This window comes from Mus caroli, unplaced genomic scaffold, assembly GCF_978045245.1.
Source record: "Mus caroli unplaced genomic scaffold, Mus_caroli_1 scaffold_3, whole genome shotgun sequence".
NCBI lineage: Eukaryota > Metazoa > Chordata > Mammalia > Rodentia > Muridae > Mus > Mus caroli.
In genome coordinates this window covers 142,327,978-142,353,209 of record NW_028227258.1, presented here as the reverse complement: position 1 = coordinate 142,353,209, position 25,232 = coordinate 142,327,978, and the positions used below count along the sequence as shown (strand labels likewise).

Sequence of the window (25,232 nt, the reverse complement as noted above, 5' to 3'; positions counted from 1 at the left end):
AGTACAGGGACAAGGTGTCCCTGAAGAAAGATTCCTGCATCTCCACCCCCAGACAGACTGAGGAAGAAGAGGGAAGGAAACAAAGACAAGATCCTCACCGAGGCTCTGTGGCACCCTGGGAACTGGACGGGGTTGGTCAGTCTAGCCATCTGCCTGTAGCATGAAGGTCTCCAGTTAAACTTCTTGAAGGGTGTGCAAGCTGGGAGTTGTCATTGGGGTCTTTGGATGTCATGATTTTACATAGATTTCAGAGTTTAGTTTGTCATAATAATATAGCTAATCCTTATTACTCACAGATTTCACATTTGTGGAGACGACAAACTTCCTTCTATGTTGATGACATCAGAGGAAAATCTTCTATCTGCTTAGGTTCTATGGCTAAACCTTGGAGTTAGTCCATAGCTGTAATAAGAGAAATGAATTTTTATGCAGTACATTATGCAATATGTGTGTCTTCATAAGAAAAAGAAAGACCTGAAAAAGCCATTAGGTCTAAAATAATATGAGCCTCTTCAAGGAAAACTGGTAAATGTGGGACGTGTGAGAGTGGCTGGAAAATATCCGGGGGTGGGAAACTAATGAAAAGGAAAAGTTATTTTTATAAGTTAGGTTTATTCTGTTAAAAATGTTCTCTCCCTGTACAGTGAGAATGCCTTTCTCTTAGGAAATAGTATGCTTGGTTTTAGGCAGATCTTCTCAGGTACTTCGTGCTCAAGACAAGCAGTATATCAAAGCAGCAGATTTGGGGTTAGCATCTTCTGAATTCCTTCACTTACTTGTTCAAGATTATTTGTAAACCCGTGCTCAGGACAGCACTATCCTCACCATTATCAGGTTCTCAGACGCATATTGCTGCCAAAAGACAGCAACACTGTCTTTTTCCTGTAGTTCTCTAACTCTAAACAGCCATCCTTTGCATGCTACTGAGTGCTGTGGATTTTGCAATCTTGTACTCTTTGTTCACTTGCCATTTAAATGTTCTGCCAGAGGTACTGTCCAATGCCCTAAGCATAAGAGGCTTGCATACAAGAGGCCTCAGAGAAGAAACATTTATATCAGATAACCATCCTCAGGCCATGGTTCTACTGTTCAGTCCCACCTCACTCTCTTACTTCTTACTCCTCACTCTCTCCAGCTCTCTCCTGTCTTTGTCCTCACTCCTCTCTCTTCTCTGTCTTCTCTCCTCTCCTCTTTTCTCTCCCTCTTACTTTTTTTCTCTACCCCCCCCCCGCCTTTCTACAATAAAGCACTAAAACCATTGAATGTCTCTGCTCATCAAGGCCCACTTGGAGGATGAGACAGGCTTTCTCCGTTTCTAATCTCCAGATTGAAGGCCTTCCTTTGCTCCATTCAAGATCCTCTGCACCCACTCTCACCTGTGTTGGGAACCTCTTCCCTCTTTCCTCTCTCCCATAACCCCGGTACTTTAGCAAAGTAGGTCTTGGACTCCCAGGTAGGGCTGCCCCTTGCCACCCCGGAAGAGTCAGTCAGAGGCTTAGATGCCCACCCAGGGATGAGTGGAAGGTAGATAGCAGCCCTCCTACGCCTGACTGACCAGAGCATAGTTGGAACTCTGTTGGGGTGTGGGTCTTCCCCTTCCCCCTCTTCCCCAGCCCCCTCTTCTTAGTTACCAACAATGATATATCATAGAATGCAGACCTGTGACCCCCTAGCACCCACCAATGAAACTTTAGAATACCTATTCCTTCTAGAGAGTTCCTCCAATTCCCTTAAGAATGCCTGAGCACCTTTGTCCGGGTTTGCCATTTTGGAGAATGGTTGACATTCACATATTGGTTGTTTCTGCAGACTAAATGCTCTTTCTCTTTGCATACTATCTGAGTCTGGGGTGTTCTTTTGAAAGGAAATAAAACTTGAGACCTGTGATTCATGTAATGTATGTCAAATAGCCCGGCGCCTCCTGCTCACCCCCCCCCTTTCTATAGGGAGCACAGTTAAAAGCTGAAATATTAACCAGATGCATTGTCAACTCAGAGAAGCCCCCGGCTTTAGAATCCTTATACACCCCGGCCTGCACGTACTACTCTGCTGACTCATAATCATGTTGCTGATGTTTGAATGAACCAATCATGTGTAACCACAGCAATTCCTCAGCCCCAGCCCCTTTACTATAAAAACCCCTAGCTTCCAAGCCCCGTGGTCGATTCCTCTTTCTCCTGTGTGATACATATCGACCTGGAGCTCCGCCATTAAAGCTACCTCATGCTTTTGCCTCAAGGAAGTCTCTCGTGTTTCTTTGGGTAGCCCTGCGTCCCGAGACTTGAGTGGGGGGCTCTTTCTTGGGGGTCCTACACTTTCACAGATTTTCAGACCCTTACATGGTGGCTTTTCTCACCCACTCATCCTTCTGAGAGGGAGCCTTAGCTGCTGTGATCTTTAGTGAGCAAGCCCGGTGGGACTTTTGAAGATGGTGTCAGTTTGGCTTGAAAGATAGTCCTGTACAACATATGGTCTCTGGCTGTAGTGATTATAGTAAGTGACAGAGAAATTTTGTATTTGTGAGATGCTTAGTTTTATTTTTCTTATTGTAGTAAAATATAGACAAAATGCGACTTAAGGAAGTAAGGATTTATTTGACTTAAGAATTCCAGGGTACAGTCTATCATTGAGACAGGAATTTGAGGCAGCTGCTCACATCACACCTACAGTCAAGAGCAGAGAGAAACCGGTCTGTTTACTCGCTTACTTGTAGCCTGCCTAGAGAATGATACCACAATGGGCTAGGTTTTCTCACACTAACAAGACAATCCTCTACAGACATGGCCAGCCTGATCTAGACAATTCTTTCCAGGTGATTCTAGGTTATGTCAAGTATACAGTTAGAGCTAAGGAGCATATATGTAAAACAGGAAGTCAAGGAGAGACAAGGTCCTACAACCCTTCCGAGGACGTGCTTCAAGATCCTAGTAGCTTCCTACCAGGTAAGACCCTCTTAAAGACCCACTACTACCTGCCAATTTTACTTTGGGGTCCAAGACATCTGAACTCTTAAGTGGAGAAAATAATACCCAATAACAGCAGCTGTCAGCCTGAGACGAATTGTCATCCAGCTGCTGGATTGGTTTTCTCTCTCTCTTTTTTTCCCTTAAGTACTATGTGCTCTTGTTTCTTGGATATTTTGTTTTGCAGAAGTACTTCTGTGGCAGACGTAGAATTTTGTTGCTAGGAAAGGAGTCACTGTCCATCGATGAGTACAGTAGTTAACAGGATGTTCTGGATCCTCCAGAGGTTACCAGCCTTTGAACCAGGAAGTGGTACAAAGGGCCCCCCTGCTTCTGCCCTTCTTGGGTCTCTTCTAAAGGGCAGTCCTTGCTTTGGAACTACCAAAGGTGCTGGCAGAAGCTGTCAACTCAGCATCACTACATGTTTTCGTACCAGGTCCCCCTCTCCATTTCTACATTAAAAATGTATACATTAAGATGTGTATTCTAATTCTTTCTCAGATCCATCTGCCTGGAGAACTTGTCGGTATGACATCTTCAAATTATACTTATTTTCTGTCAGAAAAATATGTAGAGACTGTATTAATTTTCAAGTGTTGTAGTAAGACACAATGAACAATGTAATTTGTAAAAGCAAGCATTTAACTTGGGTCTTACAGTTTCAGAAGGTTAGTTCATGGCCATCATGGTAAAAAGAAGGTGACATAGCCACCAGGTGGGTCATTGGGGAAGGGAGGAAGAGAGGCAGGGAGCGATGAAAGGAGAGATCCACCTAGAATGGTAAGGGCTTTTGAAACCTCAAAGTTGATGCCCAGGGACACACCTCCTAATCTTTCCTAAATAGTTTCACCAACTGTGGACCAAACATTCAAATATATTGAGCTTATGGGGTCATTCTCATTCAAACAAGCACAGAGCCTCCTGCAAGTTTGACCTTTCTGCTTTCACATGGGCTATTTGATTGGGTAGGCAGTTCTGTCTCAAAGTTGTCTTCTCACAGAAAGGCCCTGTCCGACTGTCTTCTAGTGTGTGCTGCTGCTAGGTCTGGCTACAGACCAATTCTTATTCTTGTTCAAGGCTGCTGTCTTTTGTTTTGTTGGGCCCTCATTGGTGAAAGCCTCCAAGGGTTTTACATTTCAGCAGCCTGTGTTCAGCCTTGGCTGTTTTTATCCAGTCCTCATGGATGGCCCCTTTGCTCCCCGATTGTCTCTGCTTTGTGTTCTAGAACATGTATTCGGGAGTTGTGTTCTCTGGATCTCTTTTCCGTGCTCTCACTTTTATAATGTTTTTGCTTTCCAATGTCTGATGTGCTTTGAGATATGTGCTCTCTGATTTACATCTTCACATCTGGTCATCATCTGTGTCTGACGTACAATTTTTTTTTTTTGCCTGAGCAGACCTGGTTTTAGGGTTTAAGAACTCAGTTGCTCTCTGATGCTTTTGCTACCCGTGTTCTGATTCACTGTTGCAATACCTTCTTGGATTCCTAGAGGAGAACCATAAGCATTTTGAAACATACTTGTGTTCTGTTCATCTTATTTTTAATTCTCTTGGGCCATTTGCTTCATTTGAACTTTCTTCTATTTAAGGTGTTGTTTCCCCATTTAAGAGACAAGTGGGCTTTCTCATTTACTGGGAAGGGCTGAAGAGCATACTGTATCTAATCAAGAGCTCCTAGGATGCCCCGCTGTGAGAGTGCAGTCAGGCTGGAGCGCTTCCTTTTCTTTCCACCTCTACTAGGCTCTGCTCTGCCCCACCCCCAGTCCCCGTCTGCATCCCATAGGCTCTTCCAGGCAAAGGTTCTGTCTTTGTGAGGTGCTGGATGCAGGCTTCGCCCTCTTTATTCTGAGTGTCTCTACAATCTCATTTGTTTTTGAACTCCCAAGCATTATATAAAGTCTCTGGTGTGACTGTACCTCCTATAGCTTTGGAGGTGGCAATGGTTCCCTGTCTTTCTCTTCCTACTGCTCCTTCTCCCACTCCATATATATATAAAATTTTTTCAAAGAGGAATAAGGGAAAGCATGCTTGCATGCACATATGCACTACCACACAATGTTCTCTTGACATATTATGGGGAAAAAAAAAAAACAGCCAGGAAAAGGGAGAGATTTGCAGTCTAGCCTGAGGACTGGAAAGGAGTCTCAGGGATAGACTGGGGTATCCATAAAGCTCAGCGATTTGTAGGGGAGCCCTCTGGCCCTAGAGAAAAAGGAGCTGAAGGCACTGAGGAAGAAGCCTTCCTGACACTATAGCCTCCATTTCCTAGGGCTTCCCTGTGTGACTGTGTCTGTAGCTCACGTGAAATTTTGTAATAAGAGACAAAAAATAAAAGAAACCACCATCATCCCCCACTTCTTGGTCCCCTGTGCTTCTTCCTCTTAAGTTGCTTGAGGGTGATGGTGTCTCTCACAGTGCAAAGATGCTGTGACGATGACCTGATAATCATCACTGGTTTCCTACCCTTGCAAAATAAGAAAATGAACTAAGAACATGATAGCGGCTCTTTGGTTTGTCTATGAACTTACATGGAGGAAAGCAACACTCCTCCAACTTCCATAAAGGTACTTTTTCCTTTTTTTTTCCTTTTTTAAACCTGAAAAACACTAAACAACTTTAAAGATACCAGCTGCTATCTCGTCGGCATGGTAACACCCACCTAGCTCCTTTGGCTCAAACACCTGACTTGATGAAAAGACCCAAGTCGATGTGTGGATTAAAACAAAACAAAATGCCTCCCCAACAATTGTGTGGGCGCATTATCAGAATATGGAGACAATCACATCATTTTACTGTCTTAAAATGCCAAGTAATGGCCCACTTAGATAAAATATTTTTCTGAACGCTTCAGAACCATGTCAAAAATGTATTTTAATGAATGGCCCTGCACCACGTGCCTGAAGAGGGGTGATGGGGCCAGGAGCAGGGACAGGCTGGTTATTAATGCAAACTGCTATAAGTACTGAGCTAGCCCAACACTATTGGGCCAAAAGCTCGAGCCAGGCAGGAGTCGAACCTACAATCTTCTGATCCGTAGTCAGACGCGTTATCCATTGCGCCACTGGCCCGTTAACATGGGCTGCTCTAGGGGCTTTCGAGATGACAGCATGAGATCGTTCTCTATAGTCTCATAGTGAGAAGGGCATAGGTGACACAGGCAGGCCAGGCGAAGAAAGAGAACCAGAGCCTGGGCCTCCCGAGGACTTTGTGCTAGGGTCCTTTCTAGGCCGCTGAGGATTGCGGGAGGCAAAACGGTGGCTGTGCGCATGCGTAGAACGACACGCGCCCCTAACGTCTGGAGTCCTGACTAGTGCGCATGCGCAGCTCCCTCTGTCACCCGAACTCCTGATTGAGATGCGTTCAATGTCAAGGGGCAGAAATGTTCCTTACGTCCCTTCGATAGCTCAGCTGGTAGAGCGGAGGACTGTAGCTAACTCCCCGGTTAGGAGACATCCTTAGGTCGCTGGTTCGACTCCGGCTCGAAGGAGACAGTAATATTTTCTCCATGCTTTCTATGACTTACCGGCCTTGCCCAGGGCCCCACTCTCAGCCACTGTACTCGCTAACCATCTTGGCGGTTCGAGGACTTTCTCTGTATTCTTCCGTACTCGTCAACCTTTTGCGACCTCATAGTGAGAGCGCTCTCCGACCAGTCCCAGAGTACGGGTGTACTACCATTAAGTCGGTTCCTCACGTGTGCGGTTGCGCGAGCCGGCGTTCCACGCACCGGGGCGACCTTTTTCCCGGCCGCGCGCAGCAGTGACGTGGTGTTATGGAGCCCTTCCGCCAAGCACTTTGCCGCTCCCTTCGATAGCTCAGCTGGTAGAGCGGAGGACTGTAGGCTTGTGGCTGTGGGCATCCTTAGGTCGCTGGTTCGATTCCGGCTCGAAGGAAAGAGCTTCATATTTTCCTTTACCTTTTAATCCTATCTATGAAGCATGTTCATAACAAATTTCTATGCCTCGCAGTGCGCTGCTTCTCCTCTAGGGGAGCACATAAAGGCCAGATGCCGGCAGAGGGGGATTAGCTCAAATGGTAGAGCGCTCGCTTAGCATGCGAGAGGTAGCGGGATCGATGCCCGCATCCTCCAGTTCCCTTTTTTTGTCTTTGCATTTATGTAGTTTTTCTTTTAATTGTTATACACCTCAATTGGAGCCGAAAGACAGTAGGCAAAACTCAGCGAGATGAATTTCAACCTTGTATTTTATGTGGTGTCCGAAACTTCCAGGCATGCATCTAACCGGTATGTAACACCGCCCCCCAGCAAAACCCGGAAATGGACCCAGCTTTAAACCCTGGCTAAGCTGAGGGTCCGGGACTGTGTGGCTCCACGGGGGACGAGGCCTAAGGGTGGTGGGGCGCTGGAGTGATTTTCTTCAGAAGTGTATGGGACTCTAGTCTTCTCCAGGAAGAAATTGTAGGGCATCGCGTAGACTAGGGACCTTCACAGAGGGTAAACTGAAAATTAAAACAAACGAACAAATGAAGCAAACCAAACCAAACCGAACCAAAAAAAAAAAAAAAAAAAAAAAAAAGGTCCGATTTAGGCTCCCTCGTTAAAAGACATACACACGCACACACATATACTTCAGCCAAGGGCAGAATTATTAGCCTTTTGACGATTATAATAAATCATAATTCCTTTGTACATTTTAGAGTCCTGGGCAACCTGTGTGCTTTTGTTTCCAGTGTATACAATCTGCTGCAATTTCTAGCTGTCTTCCACTTTCTATCTTTCCATTTTTAATCCTATTTTGTTATTTTCAATAAAGTTTTTGATTGAATCGTTAAGTCACTTAAATATATCCCCCTACATAAAATTATGTATTTTTCTTATTTTACAAAGATTCCAAGTAACTCCTCTGGACCTGCAGGTGTGGCATGTTCACCAGGCCTCTCTCAAAGGCTTCAGGAGCTGGGCTTGAGCTGCCTGTGCCTCCCAAGTGCCGTGTGTGTGTGTGTGTGTGTGTGTGTGTGTGTGTGTGTGTGCGCGTGTGCGCGTGTGCGCGTGCGTGTATGCGTGTGCCAGAGCAGAATGTGCAGGCCTCTAGCTCTTCACTGTCTTCCTCGGCTTTCCCTGAACTGGGGTTACTGGTGTTCACCACAGTGCTCTGCCACTTAAATCTTATTTGTGAACAATAACAATAATTCCTGTAACTGTATGTGGTAAAAAGAGAAAGGAGTGTCAAGTCGGATAGTAGGGATGGTATCTGCACCAGAATCCAGTCACTTCCTGAGGTCAGCAATCCAGACAGGGAAGCGCAGAGGTTCAGATGTGGAAATCAGGAGGCTGGGTCACAGAGAGGTTAGTCACGAGGGCAGTGAGAGCCAGTGGCTTGTGTTGTCTCTGTAGGACGATGGACAGGGTGCTCAACATCTGGGTTGTTTCCCTTTCATCTTCCGTAAAGCAGGATGGCCGTGTGGCACTTCCTCTCACTTAAGATAGAATTTCAATCTCTTAGCAGAGGTCCTGGAACACAGTAAACACACAGCTGTTATCAGTAAGAAGGGGATGGGGATGGAGGAAAAGGAAGCCGAAAAGGAAAGGGGAGGGGAGGGGAATGAGAGGCATAAATGCGGCCTGGTATTTTGCTGGCACACTGCAGAGCCTGGGACAGATTTCAGTACCAAGAGGCCTGGTGAACATGCCACACCCGCAGGCCCCGAGGAGTTATGTGGAATGTTTGCATAGGTGTTGTCTAAACACATACGACGGTGCAGAAAAGGGGTGCTGGGCTTTCCCAAGCCAGGGAAGTAGACCAAGACTGAAAATACAGAATGTGGTTAAACACATTATGGGATGACCATGTAATAGTGTATGTGTAAAAGTAACCACTGGCATTTTACTAAGAACTTGTAAGAACATGGCGGCAGGGGTGTGTGGGTCCAGTGGTGCTAAGGAGGATTAGAGCCTGGTGACATCGTCAGATGGGACCACTTGCTGGGCATCTCACTGGGTATTTCTAGCACAGAAATTGTGCCAAAAAGCTAAGAAGCTGAGTGGTGGTGGCGCACACCTTCAATTCCAGCAATTGGGAGGCAGAGATAGGCAGATTTCTGAGTTCGAGGCCAGTCTGGTCTACAGAGTGAGTTCCAGGACAGCCAGGGCTAAACAGAAAAACCAAAACAAAAGCAAAACAAAAACCGACAACAACAACAAAAATTGTGCCAAGAGATGTTCAGAAGAAAGTACGGTATGCTAATTTTTACACATTTTCTCAAAGATCTTTGCGATGAAGTGACATCTAGGAAGAACAGCTTTGAAGGTGGAGTCATTATCAAGATAATACACAGCTTCCAGGGAACAGTTTGCAATAAGCTTAATACAAGAAATGCCAGCGCGTAAAGCACTTGAAATTACTCCCTTCCTTGTGGTTTTTATCTTTATGAAATGTCGTTTCTCATTCAAAATTTAAAGTCATGTGTTTAAACTCCTTGTTGCCAGGTAGCAAGAAAAACTGTAACAGACCCAATGAGCAGAGGCAACATGGCAAGTGACCAGTGGAGTTTCTGATCAGGTACTGGGCTCTTCTGAGTAGGCAATAACTGGGATCTTACTACACAGATGAGGGCTAGGGCTGGTTTATTTCTCAGTAACTTTTAAGATTAATACATAAAAGCAGAAATTCTCAGGATGAGGGTCTTGCCTCTGTTGTCACTGTAAGGGGTGGTGGTTTTGTGTACTCTGGACTGGCCTTCAATGGGGTGTGGCCTTGGCTTTACCTCCCACACACTGGGAAAACAGGAATGCACAAGGCGCTCATGTTTTTTAGGAAGTGTTTTTTTTTTTTTTGTTTTTTGTTTTTAAAACCACAGCTTTGGCTATAGGAAACCAAAGGAAGAGCCATTGTATCTGGGTGATCTACCAAGCCTTGTGGAGAGAAGGTGAAACCCCAGCTGACAGTATATTGTTAACATGGAATCTGTGTCAAGGACCCCAGTGTAGCAGACCCAAGGAAGGAAAAAGCTTACCCCAGGTGAGGTTCACAAGGATGACAAAGCTTTCCTCTGTTCCCAGAACTAGTGAGGAGTGACTGACCTTTAGTTAAAACCAGTGTATGCAGAAACTGTCAACCATAGCTTCCTGCCTCTGGATGTGTGCATGCTGAGGATGCTGCTTCTCAGAGGCCTCTCTCTGGAGGAGTTGGCCCCTTCCCTCTGTGATATACACAGGAACTTTCTGGGGGGATTTATTGTATCATAGGTGCCCCCACACAGCTTTTCTAGCTGTCATTTCTTCATTCTTGTGTCCCTTGAGTCATGTTTCCAGGGCCAAGTTGTGCAGAACACAGCAGAGCCTGGAACAAACCCAGTTCATCTAAATTTCAAATAAAGTGTAGCCTTCTTTATGGAATGTGTAGTGTATTTTGCTTATAATAGTTGTGGGGAGGAGGACGGATGGATGTGTACTGCAGAAAACTACTAACATTTTTAGCCCAGGAGTTGGCTCAATCACCCACATAAAAACACTTGCAACACTAGTGCTGGGCCATGAAGACAGAAGAGTCCCGGGGCTCACTAACCAGTCAGCTTGTGCAATTGTCCTGTCTTCAGAAGATTCAGAGCATGAGAGCTCATGGCAGCTGATATCAGTGTCTGGCTGTCATATGCACGTACATGCAGAGCTAGCACATCTCTGCCCACACACCAAGAACACTTGGTTTACCCAAGATTAATTATTTGCTGTTTTGTTTTGTTCTGGGATTAAAGTAATTTGGAGGAGAATTAATCAATGCTGCAAGCCATGGCCTGTGTGTGTGTGTGTCCTTTCTTCCTAAGCCCCCTCCTTCAGGGCTCACCAGTGCCTCCAGCATTCACATCGTCTGGTGTTCTTATCTTGTTTTATTTGTACTTTTCTTTGTTTTAATGATGGAATCAGTCATAACTTCCTTGATTTTACTGGGTACAAGATATTCAGCCAGAAGCAAGACTGGCCTTGCAATTCCTGGTTTTCTTTCAGTCTGTGTTGATCTTGATTGCCAAAGGACTGATTTTTAGAATCTCCTAGGAAGCCTTTGGGCATGTCTGTGAAGGCACTTCCAGATGGATTTAACTAAATGGAAGACCAACCATGGAATATGGAGCTCTGTTCCCCATTCCCTTGGGTGGAGTCCTACACCCTGTAAAAGTGTTAGCACCAGCATTTAGATCCCCCCTGCTCCCTGAGCACCAGCATTTAGATACCCCCTGCTTCCTCACCATGATTCAGTGACCAGCTGTCCTAGGTTCCCAACACCTTGCCAGAGCTGCTCCGGCTTCCACACCTTCTCTGTCATGATAGATTATCCTCTCAGATTGTCAATACAGTAAACCCTTTCCTCCTTAAACTGTTCTCATCAGGTATTTTATCCCAACAATAAGCAAAATAGCTAATACAGCTGTATCTAATACTTCCTGTTGGTTTCACCTCATCTCTGACCATAAATCCTATTTTGTATGGTGAACATATATTTGTTGAAGCCAAGGGCCTGTACTGATGAGACAGAAGGGGCCAGGAATAAATAAAAGTCCCCTAGGTACTCTGGAGTGCTGAGAAATGTTACCACTTTTGACTAATGCCTCAAATTCCTCCTATCCCCAGAATTTTCTGACCTATTCTGAAAGTTGGAGTAAATCTCTGATTATTCTTCTAACCATCTGGAGCCAATGGGCATTTATATTTGAGCTCTAAGCACAGTCTCCCAATGGTGCTCGCCAAGCTCCTGTTGGAGAATCCTTGATATATACTTTAGTTTCCCCAAGATTTTTTTTTTTTAATTTTGTATTCAAGGGCTGTTTGTCCAATAAGAAACCACTCACCACATGTGGTCATTTAAACATAAACTTAAATTAAATGATGCTTAAAACTCAATTTAAGACTTTTTAGTAAAATAGAACTGGAGAGTCTCATATTAAATGAGACCACAATGGTTCAGAAGACAAATGACACATGTGTCGCACACATGTTACACATGAGTGTATTTGTGGGGATGAGTGTGGGTATAAGCCATGAAACTAGGAACCAGGCCCACAGAGGAGAGACCAGGGACTTAGGAAGGGGCAGGCGTGATCAAGCACATGCAGCATGAAAGTGGAGAGGGATGCTCGGGAAAACGAGCAGACAGGGAGATGAAGAAACAGGAGTTTGGGGACCAACCAAAGTAAACACGGGTGCACATGTTCTGATGAACTGGTTACCTTGTGCTCTGACTGAAAGGAAGAAAGAGGAGGCTCCCCTAGGCCAAGGCCAGAAGAATTCCAGCCTAGGCCTCACAGGCTTCTGGATTCTTCATAGGTCCTTGTCACTCACTGTCACCAAGGATACAAACATCAAGTCCAGCTTGTGTCTCCTGATGCTTCAGCATCTGCTGTCTCCCTAGAAGGAGAGCCTGATAAAGCACATGCAGCATGGAGGGAGAGCTGTCTCCATCCCTTTCTGGTTCATGTTCAAGTCCATCTTTATCAATGACAGTGCTCTCTAAGTTTTTGCACAATCGTCTAACAAGAAATGCACCAGGTTGTTCTTAGATAATCGGAAGTGTTTTAAGGGCATGAAACACCGAGGCATTAAACACATCAGTGAACAAAATGGCTTCCTGTCACAAAAATGTAAGTTTATTTAATATATTTAAAACATTAAACTCCAGTCTAGATCTATACACATTCTCATCACTCAGTAGAAAGGTCGGACAGTGCAGATAGAACATCTTCATCACCATAGAAAGTCCTGCTGGAACTTTCATAGGAAAAAGATCCTGACAACTATACCCCTGGACAACTGTTCTCAGCCACAGCTGGCCACAGTGATAATAACAGTTATTATGAAGTGCATTATACAGACTGACTGGAACTAGGTGTGTACTTATTTATTGTGCTGAAACAGGAGTAAAAATAATTTTAGTGTCTCCCTTCCCCAGCCCTGAAGATCATACTGAGGTTTTAGTGAATGATAAAGAATTTGGCACTGGTCCCACCTTCTCTAAATTCTTAGAATTTCCCGAATGATGTCATTGATAATTTATGCTAATAAGATGTCTCAGGACAGACTGAACAGGATGGCTAGAGTAACCCTATGATTAGAATGTTGGAGTTCTGAGGCACAGAGTATCAGCCAGGCCTCTGTGAAGCAAGGAGGGCTACAGCTAGTCACATGACCAGCAATCAACCCCAGCATGCCTCTGTGATAAATTTGTACTCAGAAGCACGAGTAAGGCTCCCTGGATAACATTTCTCTGTCTGGTCTTACATCTATGTTCCTGGAGGATGGTGTATCTTCATGCCACTTACAGAGGATATGCAAGTTCACATCTGGAGACTACCATTCAAGTCCTTCCTGGTGTGTCCTGTCTTCTGGCTGGTCTTAAGTTTTATCTTCTTTCTCCTTTTACTCTCTTAAAAAAATGTAAGAATAATGTCTATTATACACACACACACACACACATATATATATGTATGACTTGCATTAGTTACTTTTCTCATCACTGTGACAAAATTCCTGCCAAAAGAAAGCTTGCTGTTCTACAAGGCAGCAGTTGTTGTGGAGGGAAAGACATAGCAGAAGCATGTAGCTGGCACTCCTTGTCTCTGGAAGCAGAGAGCAAACAGAAAGAGAGGCAGGCCTGCAACCAGTGACCTGTTCTGTCCAGTGAGGCTCCGTCTCCTAGACTTAAAGATTTCACAACTTTCCAAAGACTCACCACCAGGCAGGATCCAAGGGGTCAAACACATGGGCAAGGAGTGGAAGGGGTGGGGAAGTGGCGAGTGGGTGGTTGGGGTAGGGGGCATTTTATATTTAGCTTTTATTGCTGGACCGTAATTACAATGCTTTTCTGAATTATGAGTCATCATTAGCAATTTTTCAAACTGAAGATGTAGTGAGAATCCTTGAGTATGTAGCCACTGGATCAGAAGTTTAGGTGACCTTGGAACCTACTTTGCTGACAGAGCTAAAATGAGGCCCTGTGTCCTTCTTGTGTCAAGTGTGGCTCAGTTGCATGTGGTCAGTGTCAGAATTGCCTTGCCCTGGCCCCTGAAGCCTTCTTCCATTTGATCTGGTGGCTAGAGGCAGGAGAATGTCATAATCCTTTCTGCTGTCATCTGTCACAGACCATCCCAGTTGGGCATGGGGGTCCCTGGGACGAGGGTCCTTGAGGCTAGGTGGGTAAGGATTTGGCGGTGACAAACAAAAACAAATACACAGGCAGTTTGAATCCGAGTATATTTTGTAGCTCTCAAACAAGGGTTTTTATGTATAAAGAAACAAATATTACAACTCTGAAAAGTTGTGTTTAGTGAAGCAGTGAAATAGTGATATTGTAATAATCATTTGGCACAGTAAAATATAAAAATCATCTAAGACTAGTGGCAAAATTTTAAGAGCGTTAATAAATTTTTTTGATCAGTTTCAATTTAACATCTAGTACCTGATATTTTGAAAATCTTTAAAGCATAAATTTAAACTGTTTTAATCTTTTTGTTTAAGGTTTTTTAAAACAATATATTAAAGCCTACTTCTTATAACACATGTGTAGCCATATAAAATTTTATGGTTGAGAAAGTTTTTATTTATCAACACTATCTTATACATGATTTATAAAGTGAAGCACTGGTTTTCACAGAGATAAGGTCATGGTTAGCAACTTTATCTCGAGGGATGGTTTTTTGACCCATTATTTTCACTTAAGATCTTAGCCTAGGCTATCAGGAACATCTTGTAAATAGGAAAAGGAATAAAAAGATAAAATGGATAAGTTGTCAAGAGAACTATGGCTCAATATTTTTTCTCTGTCCAAGAGTTTTACAATCGGTTCCAGGAGGACTCTTTCTTTTGAAGTCTATCACCTTAGTCTGTGGAACTTGTCACACAGATCTTACTGGGGTTGGTGGCAGTCATCAATTAATACCAAATACACTCTGAGTCGCTTATCTAGGCTTTTGGAGACTGTCATCATTGCCCCAGACTCACTTCAGAAATTAGAAATTTCAGTTTCTCAAGATTCTCTAAATATGATTCCACCACCTTGATAGACTCAGGCATGAAGACTTAATGAGGCCTTCTACCACCCCAGTGTCCCATGTCATTGAGGGATTTCAGGCTCTGTCGGGTGTGTGTGGTAAGCCTGCAGGGAGAAGGAGGGGCAGCATGCACACAGTCCAGGGACCCTCCAGGCCACTGTGTTGTGTTCACAACTCCATGAAGACCTTAAATATGTAGTCCTGGATGGTTTCTGTCTCCTGTACTTCAAAGAATTTGGAAGTAGACTAAATATTCTGGCTCTTCTCTAGAGTACACCCTGTGTTTCACTTCCAACACACAAACCAGCCACATAGATGGCTGATGTTTGAAAGAAGGCAGAGTCAAAAGATGGAAAAACGAGGATGAGGGCAAAGTGAAGATTACTCAGTGCTTGCATATATCCCTATGGTGTTCTAGCTGCTTCCCATGTGGTCTGCAGGGACAAAAGGTGAAAGATAGCCCAATGAAGCAGAAGATAGAAAGGAAGAAGGCTGGGAGTTGAGTATATATCCAATAATGGAAGCGGGATATTCAAATTAACAGTAATATTGTTTCTGAGATATTTCCTCCATACCTGTAGCCTCCTGGCCTGGAGCAGGTTGAGAGGCAACACAGAGTAGCACTCTAGTGTGGCTTTAAAGACTGAGGGTCTCTCGAAGTTCTAGCTCTCTAACTATACTGAAAATGTAATTTAGGACTTCTAAAATGTCCTAAAACCTTTCTTGCTCTTTCTGAGTGTAAAAAGCTACTGGCTTAGGCAATTGACACCTGTAGCTTAAACTCAGAGGATTAAATAATGTGGCCTTGTTCTATCTCAGCAGAAACTGCATAGTTCTAACTTTCACCCTGCTAGTAGAAGCCTCAGGAAGAAAAGAGGACACTCTGAAAAGTGATTGTAGTATTACTAAGTTGTAAAAGGTTTCCTATTAAAGTTCTCTAACAAAGGGGGGAAAAGGAATGAATGAAAAAAGAGGGATAAGGGAAATTCTTTTCCTCCAATTTGTCTAAGAAGTGTTCTGTTCATAAAAGTTCTTTTCAGCTCAGTTCTGACTCTTCTCTTTGTCCTCAGCACTTATACATCTTTCAGAATATATGATCACATGGTCAAACTTCATCACAAGTTCACACATAAAATTCAAATTATAAATCGAATAAGAAGTTTACAACAGTGAATGTTTACATGCATATCCAGTACGAGTAATTATCTGGCTAAACGTTCATCACCTGTCGCAGTTGCACAGGTTCATGGAGAGTTAAAACCATGACTAAGTTATTAGTAAATGTCTGTATAGATAAATTCACTCAAGATTTTATTTTCTGTCCCAGCACCTATAATCTGTCCTAGCACCTATAATAAATTGCTAGTTCACTTTTAATGACCTTTGGTTAATGGCTTTACAACCTCTTGGAATGTGCTCTGGGTAGTAGAAAGTCTGGTTCCTATCTAGAAGCAATTAACTGGTGACACAATCGGAGACTGGCAGAGTTCTCATTGCAGTTTTGACTATCAGGAAAGGACCTAATAGCAGTCCCACTATAAAAGAGCTTAATAATCACTGATATATGTAAGGAATTCTTATAGGATCATCATAAATAATTGTCATCATAAATAATTAAGAAGTTATCTATTTGACTATATAGCACCACTACAAGACAGTACATCTTCATAGACCTACTCAAAAGAGTGGACTAATACATAGTGATCATCATATATGTTTAATTATAACAGGAAAAGCATATCAATAGCAGGAATCTTTCTTAAAATGATTCTCCTGGGCCTTGCATACTGTAGATTTTAATCTAGGGTAGTTATCTCAGAAAGATCATCTGCTAGTTACTAGCTTGTCCTATGATGGCTCCTGACAAAATACTGCTAAGTTATTTATGAACCCTAATCAGTTGTAAATGGCACAATCTAAATCCAGTTAGGTGACGGTACTTTCCTGATAGCACAGGGTGAGGCAGCCACAGAACCCAGAGAGTCTGCCTGCTGACTCACTGTAGCATCCCCTGCAGCAACAGCACTGGTGGACCATGCTAGACATCCGAGTCATCTCCATTGAGTTTACTATCATAACCCCAGAGTCCATTTCCTACTGTCCTTCCCACTGCTACTGCCCTGTGCAAGGGCTTGCTGACCTCTTATTTGAACTATTGGAAGTTGCCAATCTTGCCTTTAGCAAGTCCCCTGCATTGTCATCTGTCCCCATCACATCAGGAAGGTCACTCCACCAACACAGACATGAGTTCATGGAAACATTATCAAGAGAAATTTTTAATGACTTTCTAGTGTCTGGTTTTAGTAAGTTTTTAAGAAACAACCCTTTAGTATAGTATTCATGGAATGCCAATGCATCAGTAAGGCATTCTTCACTGTAGGCCAAACTACTAAAAGCTCTGATGCTCCCTGTATACCTGTGCCTCCAGGTCTCTGCAAATGTGTCTTTTCCAAGTTGATTTATTCCAAAGCTATCAAACCCTGAAGCTTTCCTCATTCCTAGCACTCCTCATTAGTGCCTTCTCACCATGTGGTTCCTACATGTGAATGTGTTATCTCTATCATATTGAGCTCCTTGCAGGCAGCAGCCTAATCTCTGTAATCTTTCAATTCCCAGAGCATTGTTCAATAGGAACATATGGTAAGTACTCAGTGAATTTTTTTTTTTTAGAAGGAATGGGTTATTTCCACAAAAGGCCCTGCCTCAGTGTACAACTCATGTGCCACACAACTTTCAGTCATTGATGGAGCTTTAGTATATATACTGATAGCCCCATGAGATTACATCACTTGGTGACTTCTCTGATTATAACGACACTGATAGTGCATTATGGACATGTTTGTAGTGATGCTCCTAGAGAGGAGTCTAGATTGATGTTGTATACTTATGTCTTAATTTTCAGTGAAAGGAATAAAATACAGATAAACACAAAAGAGCCTTATATAATGAAAATATGCAGAAATTAGTTTACAGCTGTATTTAATAAATGTTTATTACAGCTGTACAGCTGAGTTTAATAAATGTTTATCAAGCAAAAGTACAAAATTAAACGTTTACAAGGTAAAAAGTAATACTGAGTTGGAGAGATGATCAACAGTTAAGAGTACTGGCTATTCTTCCAGAGGATCCAGGTTGGATTCCCAGCAACCATATGGTGGCAAACAACCATATGAACTCCAGTTCCAGGGGATCTGACACCTCCTATTAGCCTCTGAGAGTATTGCATGTACAGGATACAAAGCAAAATAAACCTCAAAAAACTATAAAATTACAGTAAGCTAATGTCAAATAATTTTTGAATAAGTAACTTTTATTTATTCATTCATCCATTTATAAATTGAGCAGCCCTGAGCACAGGTCCAGCACAGTCTACAGTAGTCTGCCTTCCTGTTCCAGGCTTCATAGTAACGCACAATCTCACCTAGAGCAGCTTCCAATCTTTTCATCCTTTATATCCATTTTTTTTCCGCTGTACTTCAGGTGTGCAATGCTTTTACCACTAAGCTATAATTGCCTGAAGCATTCAGCACCACACCATGCTGTTCCAGCTTGTAGTCTAGGAGCAGTAAAACATACCAAAGAGCCCAAGTGCCCAGTTACCTCTGCTAGCTCTGCTTGTGTAACTCTGACCTGATGGTCACACACTGATAGACTTGTCAGGATACAGCCCCACTGACAAATGAGTCATGAGTAGTACACTATTAGTTTAAAGACCATAGTGGTTGATCTTGCTCATTAACTTGATTAAAGACACCTAGAATATCAGTCAACTACCTCTCTGGGTGTGCTGTGAAGCTGTCTCTAGAGCCAAATCTCATGTCAGTCTTCAAACTGATAGGCAAGACATACTCAGAATTGAGGGAAGTTGGAGCCTAGGAACAAAGAGAGGAAGAGAAGGGCATCCAAAGTTGTTGGCACCCTGGGATCTTTTGGGGTGGTTTGGTGTTTGCTGCTGCTGTCATTCCCAGACACTGGACTTCAGTTTTTTAGCCTTTAACTTGCATTAGTGACTCTTCAGGGCCGTCCTGACCTTCTGCCTTGGGCTGAGACTACATCATTGGTCTCTCTTGTCCTGAACTTCAAGCTTCTGCATTAAGAACCTATTGGTTTCTGCAGACCTCTAGGCTTCAGAAGGGCATTATGCATCTAGACAGCCTTTGATGATGTCATCTGATCGGGCCAAGCCTTCTTACAATACTACACATACGCACACACATGAGCGTCGAAGGCTTCTACTACTGATTCTACTCCTCTGGAGAACCCTGACTGATAGGCACTTTTCTTTAGATTTCAAGGGCTTTTACTTCTGAAATAGAAAGTCCCCTGGAAATTAATCTCATATATGGAGCTGAGAGCCCCATAGCCAGCTATAAACAGAATCTAACTGGTAAAGTGAGGTGACAGGGTGTAATTCATCAGGAAAGAGGCATGAATTCCCATCTTCACTGCAATTGCTACATAAATATTGAAAGTTTTGAGAGACTCCTCCAAAATTTCCCCCTGATCCTTATGTATTTGTATAACTTCTTATTAGATAACAGGGCTTACAAATAACACTGTCCAGGCATATAAAACAAGACTGCACAGCCAGTCACAATGACCTACATTTTATTGCACTAACTGTGTGTGTGTTTTGCTTTGGATTTTTGAAATCATAGAGAAATAAGATTTAAAAAATTCACATAAAAACTGGCATGAGAATTAGAACAACATCTCCTGTAGCTCAGCCTTGACTCAGGCTGTGTAGCTTGAATTTCTGTCCGAAGCTCACAAAATGATGGAATGCGATCTGATAGAACCATCTAAACGAACCAACAAAGCAGTGAACCAACTAACCAACCAACCAACTAAACAACTAACCAAACAACTAACCAACCAACCAACTAAATAACTAACCAATTGACTAACTAATCAAGTAACCAACCAAAAACCATCCAACTAACCTATCAACCAACCAAGGGAAGAAACTTCATTGTCTGAGATGCTTTTGGTCAGAGGATTTAATGCCAGCACCAAAGTAGCAAGTTTTAACAAAGAATTGGCCTGCAGAACTGATTCTGATACTGGACAGAACCTGGGAATAATCTTTTCTTTGGAGAAATGTGGGAAGTATAAGGACTTGGGGTGGCAAAAGGCATAGAAAATTGCAGAGGGCTCAATTGGCTCTTCTTGTAGGACCTGGAAGATCGGTGTGTCAGGAGTTGTATAGACCAAGGGACTGCCTGGTCATAAGATTTTAGTGGAACATAGTTTCCTTGAGAAATTCAACTAGATGTCACTGTGATATTTTGGCCCCCAATCTTTCTTATTCTGCTTATGCCGTGTGGAATTAAGTTAGGCAGAACTAGAAGACAATGGGCTGATGTCTTAGACTCTCCCAGATACCCCTGGCTCTGGCTATGTTTTCAGTTTTGTTTATAACAAGGATTCTCTTGCACATTATTTGGAAAAAAACTGGCATAAAATTTATTTTGCTTTTTATCTGATTCCAGGTTTTACATACAACACATATTGATTAAAATTTTTACAAATTCCTGGCAAATGTCAGAATTTGTGTTCATGATTCAAGAGCAGTCCAAGAATATGAGAAATTACCAGGGATATTATCATTTTAAAACATGACCTTGGATGAAGGCTAAAATGCACAAACATTTAGGAGCAGATTGGGAAGTTATATAGGACACAGTATTCACTGCAGCTATCAAAGGCACTGGCATCTTCCTCCAACAGGTGGAGAAGTGCAATTATAGTGTGCAATGCACATGCCAGTTGCTATCCCAGTGAGTCTTACTGTCACAGAGCAAGCTTAATTTTAAAAAGACTCTTACAGATTGTCTCTATGTTTTAGGGTGTATGTGGGGTGGGTAGAGAATTAACGAGGGTTGTGTGTGGAGAGCCACATACTCAACATTTTGGTTCTTAATTTTTTTTTTTTAAAAAGAGGTCTGGGGAGATGGCTCTGTGGATAAATCCCTTGCTACCCAAGTGTGATGACTCCAGTTCGGATCCCCAGGACTCACGTAAATGCCTGCCGGTTGTGGCTGCCCACCTGTAATTTCAGGGAAACCAGAGGAATCCCCTAAGCAAGACGCTAGCCAGACTTGTCCTCTTGGCTAATGTTGGCTTCACTTGATATATCCTGACTTCATGAATAATATAGAGTGATGGAGGAAGATTCTTGATAGCAGCCATATGTCCCCCACATGCACGTGCACAACATGTTCACCCACACACATGTAAACATGCGCGCACACGCACACACACACACACATGTGTAAGTGTCTAAGCACACTCTTTTATGGTGAAAGCATTCTTAAATTGGAATTTTCCTATACTGTAATCTTGACAAATGTGATATCATGGATGGCTCTTTACACTATTGCCCTGCTCAGATCAGGATGGAGTTTTACAGAACAAGCTTTGCTTACTTGCACCTGAGAAGTTGCTACCATGTTCCTTTGGGTGGCTTGTTTCCTGCTGTCTGAAGAAACAATGCTTCTTATACAGTTACACTGTAGCGCTGCATTCTGCAGAAGCCTGTCACTAAGTTCTTCCCAAGTGCTCACGAGGGCATGGCTCAGATACTAAGCATGCACATTTGCATTTGTTGTTGACAACTGTGGGCTTCAGATTGCCCTCCCTTCATAACCCCTGCTAAATGGGGCTTGTAATCCCCTTCCCACCCACTCTCTTACTCCCCAGGGCAAGAATGTTGACTCCTGTTCTCTGTCACCTGTCAGAATCCATCCTCCTGTCACTGTCTTATATGGACAAGTCAGTCCAGGGTCATGTGACCTTGGGTTGCTAAAAACAGCTCCATCACCCATCTGAGCCAGGCCTGGAACAATGTCCTCCACAGAGAGAGAGACATAAAGGACACTTGATCAGGTCCTTGGAATTATTTCCAGGAAACACTTACAGAAGCCGTTCGGGAGCACCTTTCCCTTGGCAGCACACTCAGGGACAGGGACGGCGAGGAAATGAGCACTTCTCTGAATTACAAGTCTTTCTCCAAAGAGCAGCAGACCATGGATAACTTGGAAAAGCAACTGATATGTCCCATCTGCCTAGAGATGTTCACGAAGCCTGTGGTCATTCTCCCTTGCCAGCACAACCTGTGCAGGAAGTGTGCCAGTGACATCTTCCAGGTAGGTTTGTTTGGAATCTGGAAGCTGTAGAAGTGTCCGTGTCTCCTGCAGTCTTTGAGATCAAAGCCAGTTCCCTTAGAGAGCTTTCTGAGACTGTTAGTGTATTTGGATTGTTTCCCCAGGTTTGATTGTCAACCTGCTCCTCACAAGTCCTGCTGTGTTTTTAATTCTTAGAAGCATATTTGTTTTGTTTATAGTAAAACAAAACTGATCCACGGAATCTGTTTAAGAATTGAAAATGCTACCGCTCAGGTCTGAGCATTGGAGCTTCGGGTTGGAACTCTGGGTTAGGGAACCGCAGGGGTAAAATGCTCTTGCTGGCCAGGGTGTCCTGGAGATGGCTATGGACCAGGGAGGGCCCTGTGGTTCAGGACCAGGTACAGTAAGCTCTGAGGAGTTCATATTGTGTGGAGTGTCAGAGAGTGAAAATAAGTCTCCAAAAGGCTGTCTGTGGGATTACTCAGTTCCTTTTTTTTTCTTGCTTGGCAAGAACAGGCCTCTAACCCGTACTTACCCACAAGAGGAGGTACCACCGTGGCATCGGGGGGCCGCTTCCGCTGTCCCTCCTGCAGACATGAGGTGGTGTTAGACAGACATGGGGTCTATGGATTGCAGAGGAACCTGCTCGTGGAAAACATTATTGATATCTACAAGCAGGAATCCACCAGGTAAGAGCAGCTCTGAGAGCGAGATTTACTGGATTTTTTTTTTTTTTCGTCTTAGTGGGCTGATACACTGCATGTTTGTTACCAGTCATGTGTTAGCTGTTCACTAAAAGGCTTTTTCCACGTCACTTCTTTTCAATGAGACAGAGTTGTGTGTGGAGGAAAGAAGGGAGCTAGTGCGCATGCTTCTGTGGCATCAAAGAGAGTCATGTTGATAGAGGCGGGATCCACCTCAAAGCCTTGTATTACATTCATTATAGACGTTAGCATTTCTTCTAGGCTCTGCCCTAGAGTAACCTGGCAACAGCCAGATATGCCAGACTCACTATAACAGGGGTTGCTTGCCTCCTCATCCTCTTCCTCTCTTGCTCTTGCTCTCTTGCTCTCTTACCCTCTTCCCTCTCTGTCCTGGCTCTCCTCGTTCCCCTCCCCCATCTCTCCACGTGGTGCTCATGGAGCGCGCTCTCTCTCTCTCTCTCTCTCTCTCTCTCTCTCTCTCTCTCTCTCTTTCTCTTTCTCTCTCCCACTCCCTCAACTCCCCTTCCCATGCCCTAAATAAACTATTCTATACTACATTCCTTCATGTGGCTGGTACCTCAGGAGGAAGGGATGCCTCAGCATGGGCCCTCCTTCCCCACACCAACCATACTGTGCCTCCACCAAACATATCCCTGGCTTCTTTTTTATAAAACACAACAATAGACATGATGACACATGACCAGTTTGTAAACTCCAGATCCTTTGATACAGAAAAATTCTAGCCCAAGCATGTATAAGTTAAAAAACATCATCTTCCAAAATATTCCAGTTCCTAGTTATCTTACCTTAAAACAGTCTAAACAACAGTAACACTTATACTTTAAAAACACTCTGACCTCATCACTTGTCATAATATTGGCTCATTGGAACATTCAAGGCAAGATATAATGCTGGCCTTCAGGAGTGTCATTTACAGAAATGGGAAGGGGGAACACATTTCAGGCTGGTTCCCTGCTACGCAATACTCTTTGCAGGCACTTGCTGATTGACTGCTATGTCACCTGAATCCATTCACTAGTCATTTAAAAAGGCTTCTCATTTATCACACCACATAAGCTTTACATTCCTAGAGACAAAACTACAGAGTTTATTCCTAAAAGGCATGAAGGTGTGAAGACCCTGATCTCCGTTCTGCACAGGTCATTTGAGTCTAAAGCCTTGGTATCCATATGGAAATTGTGTAGAAATGGGCCCGTTGTGATCCTTATTACCAGAGGCTGTGCTTATGAAACATCTGCAGGGCTATAAACGCCTTGCACTCTTTGCAGGAAAGTCGATCAATTAATATAACATGTAATTATTGTGATTATTATGGCCATTCGTTTCTGCTCAAGATTCAGAGCTAAATTAGCTAGCACCAGGCTATAGATGGAAGTGAGGAAGAACTGCTGATGACGTACCGCAGCCACCTGTCTCCTTGCTTCCTAATCTCTCGAGAAGGAAGGTGTTATCGTGTTCCAGATCAGATTGCATTGTATTTTGTTGTGTTCAACAGAGTTATCCCAATGGAAACATCTACAAACCATTCCCACACCAAAGGCTTAGGAAACCTTGCAGAAGAAGTGGTGGAAAGACTCTAAGAGCCAGTAGATCAGGGAGTTTGCTGTGAGGCTATGTTTCCTATTAGTGTCAGAAGCCACACCCATTACTGCCCCTACAACACGACTGCTTAAACATGAGGCGAACAAGGAAAACAACAGTAGACATGCAAAAGTGGATGGGGAAAGACTTCAATTTGCAAAGAATCACAGGCAGCTAAGAAGTGCTGAGAGTGGGGAATGTCTCCCCCAGGGAAGAGCACACCCACAGGGTTATCCAACGCCATAATGGTCATACCTGAAAACATAATAAGAGTAAAATTGTATAGACTGAGCAGATCTTATTTAGTAATGTACACATGTATAGATATATGCATGCAATAACAATTTTAAAAGAGCCCATGAGTTTGAAAGGGCAAGAGGGATAGGTGGGAGGATTTGGAGGGAGAAAAGTAAAAGGAAAGATGGTGTCTACTTAAGAGATTATCCTGGCAACTAGTAAGCAACCAATTATGAAAAGACATTTCTGTGACAGCAGTTTCAGTATCAGATCCAGTGTTTTTCACAGAGCAGGGGCTCTACAATGTTAGTTCTGTAAGCAGCACAGACAAGCATACTACAGTCTTCTGTGTTTTATTTATTACAATACTTTTTCTGTCTCTCTACTCACCTGGTAGGAACTTCAAATATGAACATAATAGCATTTGGTATTTGGTATGAAATCTAGAGGACAGAAAATGTTAAAATGTGTGTTAGTAAAACTGCCTTACCAATGGAGTCAGCCTGATGTCCCTTCAAGGGCTGGGGACCAAACTGTAGAGAACCAGTGAGTCAAATCCCTACCACTAAAGCAAAAACCAAGTGAAACAGGGATATTTTTGTGAT

General features: G+C 43.3%; 1 protein-coding gene, 1 long non-coding RNA gene and 4 other non-coding genes across 9 annotated transcripts in view; 5 read left to right on the top strand and 1 right to left on the bottom strand.

Moving 5' to 3' along the window:
• Positions 1-5,958: 5,958 nt before the first annotated feature.
• Trnar-acg (transfer RNA arginine (anticodon ACG)) lies at positions 5,959-6,031 on the bottom strand. The gene has a single exon. It is a non-coding gene; the product is annotated as a tRNA-Arg (tRNA).
• A 325-nt stretch (positions 6,032-6,356) lies between these two features.
• Trnay-gua (transfer RNA tyrosine (anticodon GUA)) lies at positions 6,357-6,450 on the top strand. Its single transcript has 2 exons — positions 6,357-6,393; positions 6,415-6,450. It is a non-coding gene; the product is annotated as a tRNA-Tyr (tRNA).
• Positions 6,451-6,750: 300 nt separating this feature from the next.
• Positions 6,751-10,025, top strand: LOC115030622 (uncharacterized). Its single transcript, XR_003836214.2, has 3 exons — positions 6,751-7,206; positions 9,409-9,481; positions 9,780-10,025. It is a non-coding gene; the product is annotated as an uncharacterized LOC115030622 (long non-coding RNA).
• On the top strand, positions 6,768-6,856 carry Trnay-gua (transfer RNA tyrosine (anticodon GUA)). The gene is given in 2 exon segments: positions 6,768-6,804; positions 6,821-6,856. It is a non-coding gene; the product is annotated as a tRNA-Tyr (tRNA).
• On the top strand, positions 6,981-7,053 carry Trnaa-agc (transfer RNA alanine (anticodon AGC)). Its single transcript has one exon. It is a non-coding gene; the product is annotated as a tRNA-Ala (tRNA).
• An 11,656-nt stretch (positions 10,026-21,681) lies between the features above and the next one.
• Trim55 (tripartite motif containing 55) overlaps positions 21,682-25,232 on the top strand; it is a 47,561-nt gene continuing 44,010 nt past the window's right edge. For 2 of the 4 annotated variants that reach the window (XM_029475361.2, XM_029475362.2), the window contains exons 1-2: positions 21,682-22,105; positions 22,601-22,773. In XM_029475361.2, coding sequence (XP_029331221.1) covers positions 21,938-22,105; positions 22,601-22,773 — 341 coding nt within the window. In that variant the 5' untranslated portion in view covers positions 21,682-21,937. The remainder of the gene's footprint in view (positions 22,106-22,600; positions 22,774-25,232) is intronic. The other 2 variants (XM_021158626.3, XM_029475363.2) reach the window with 2 other exon arrangements.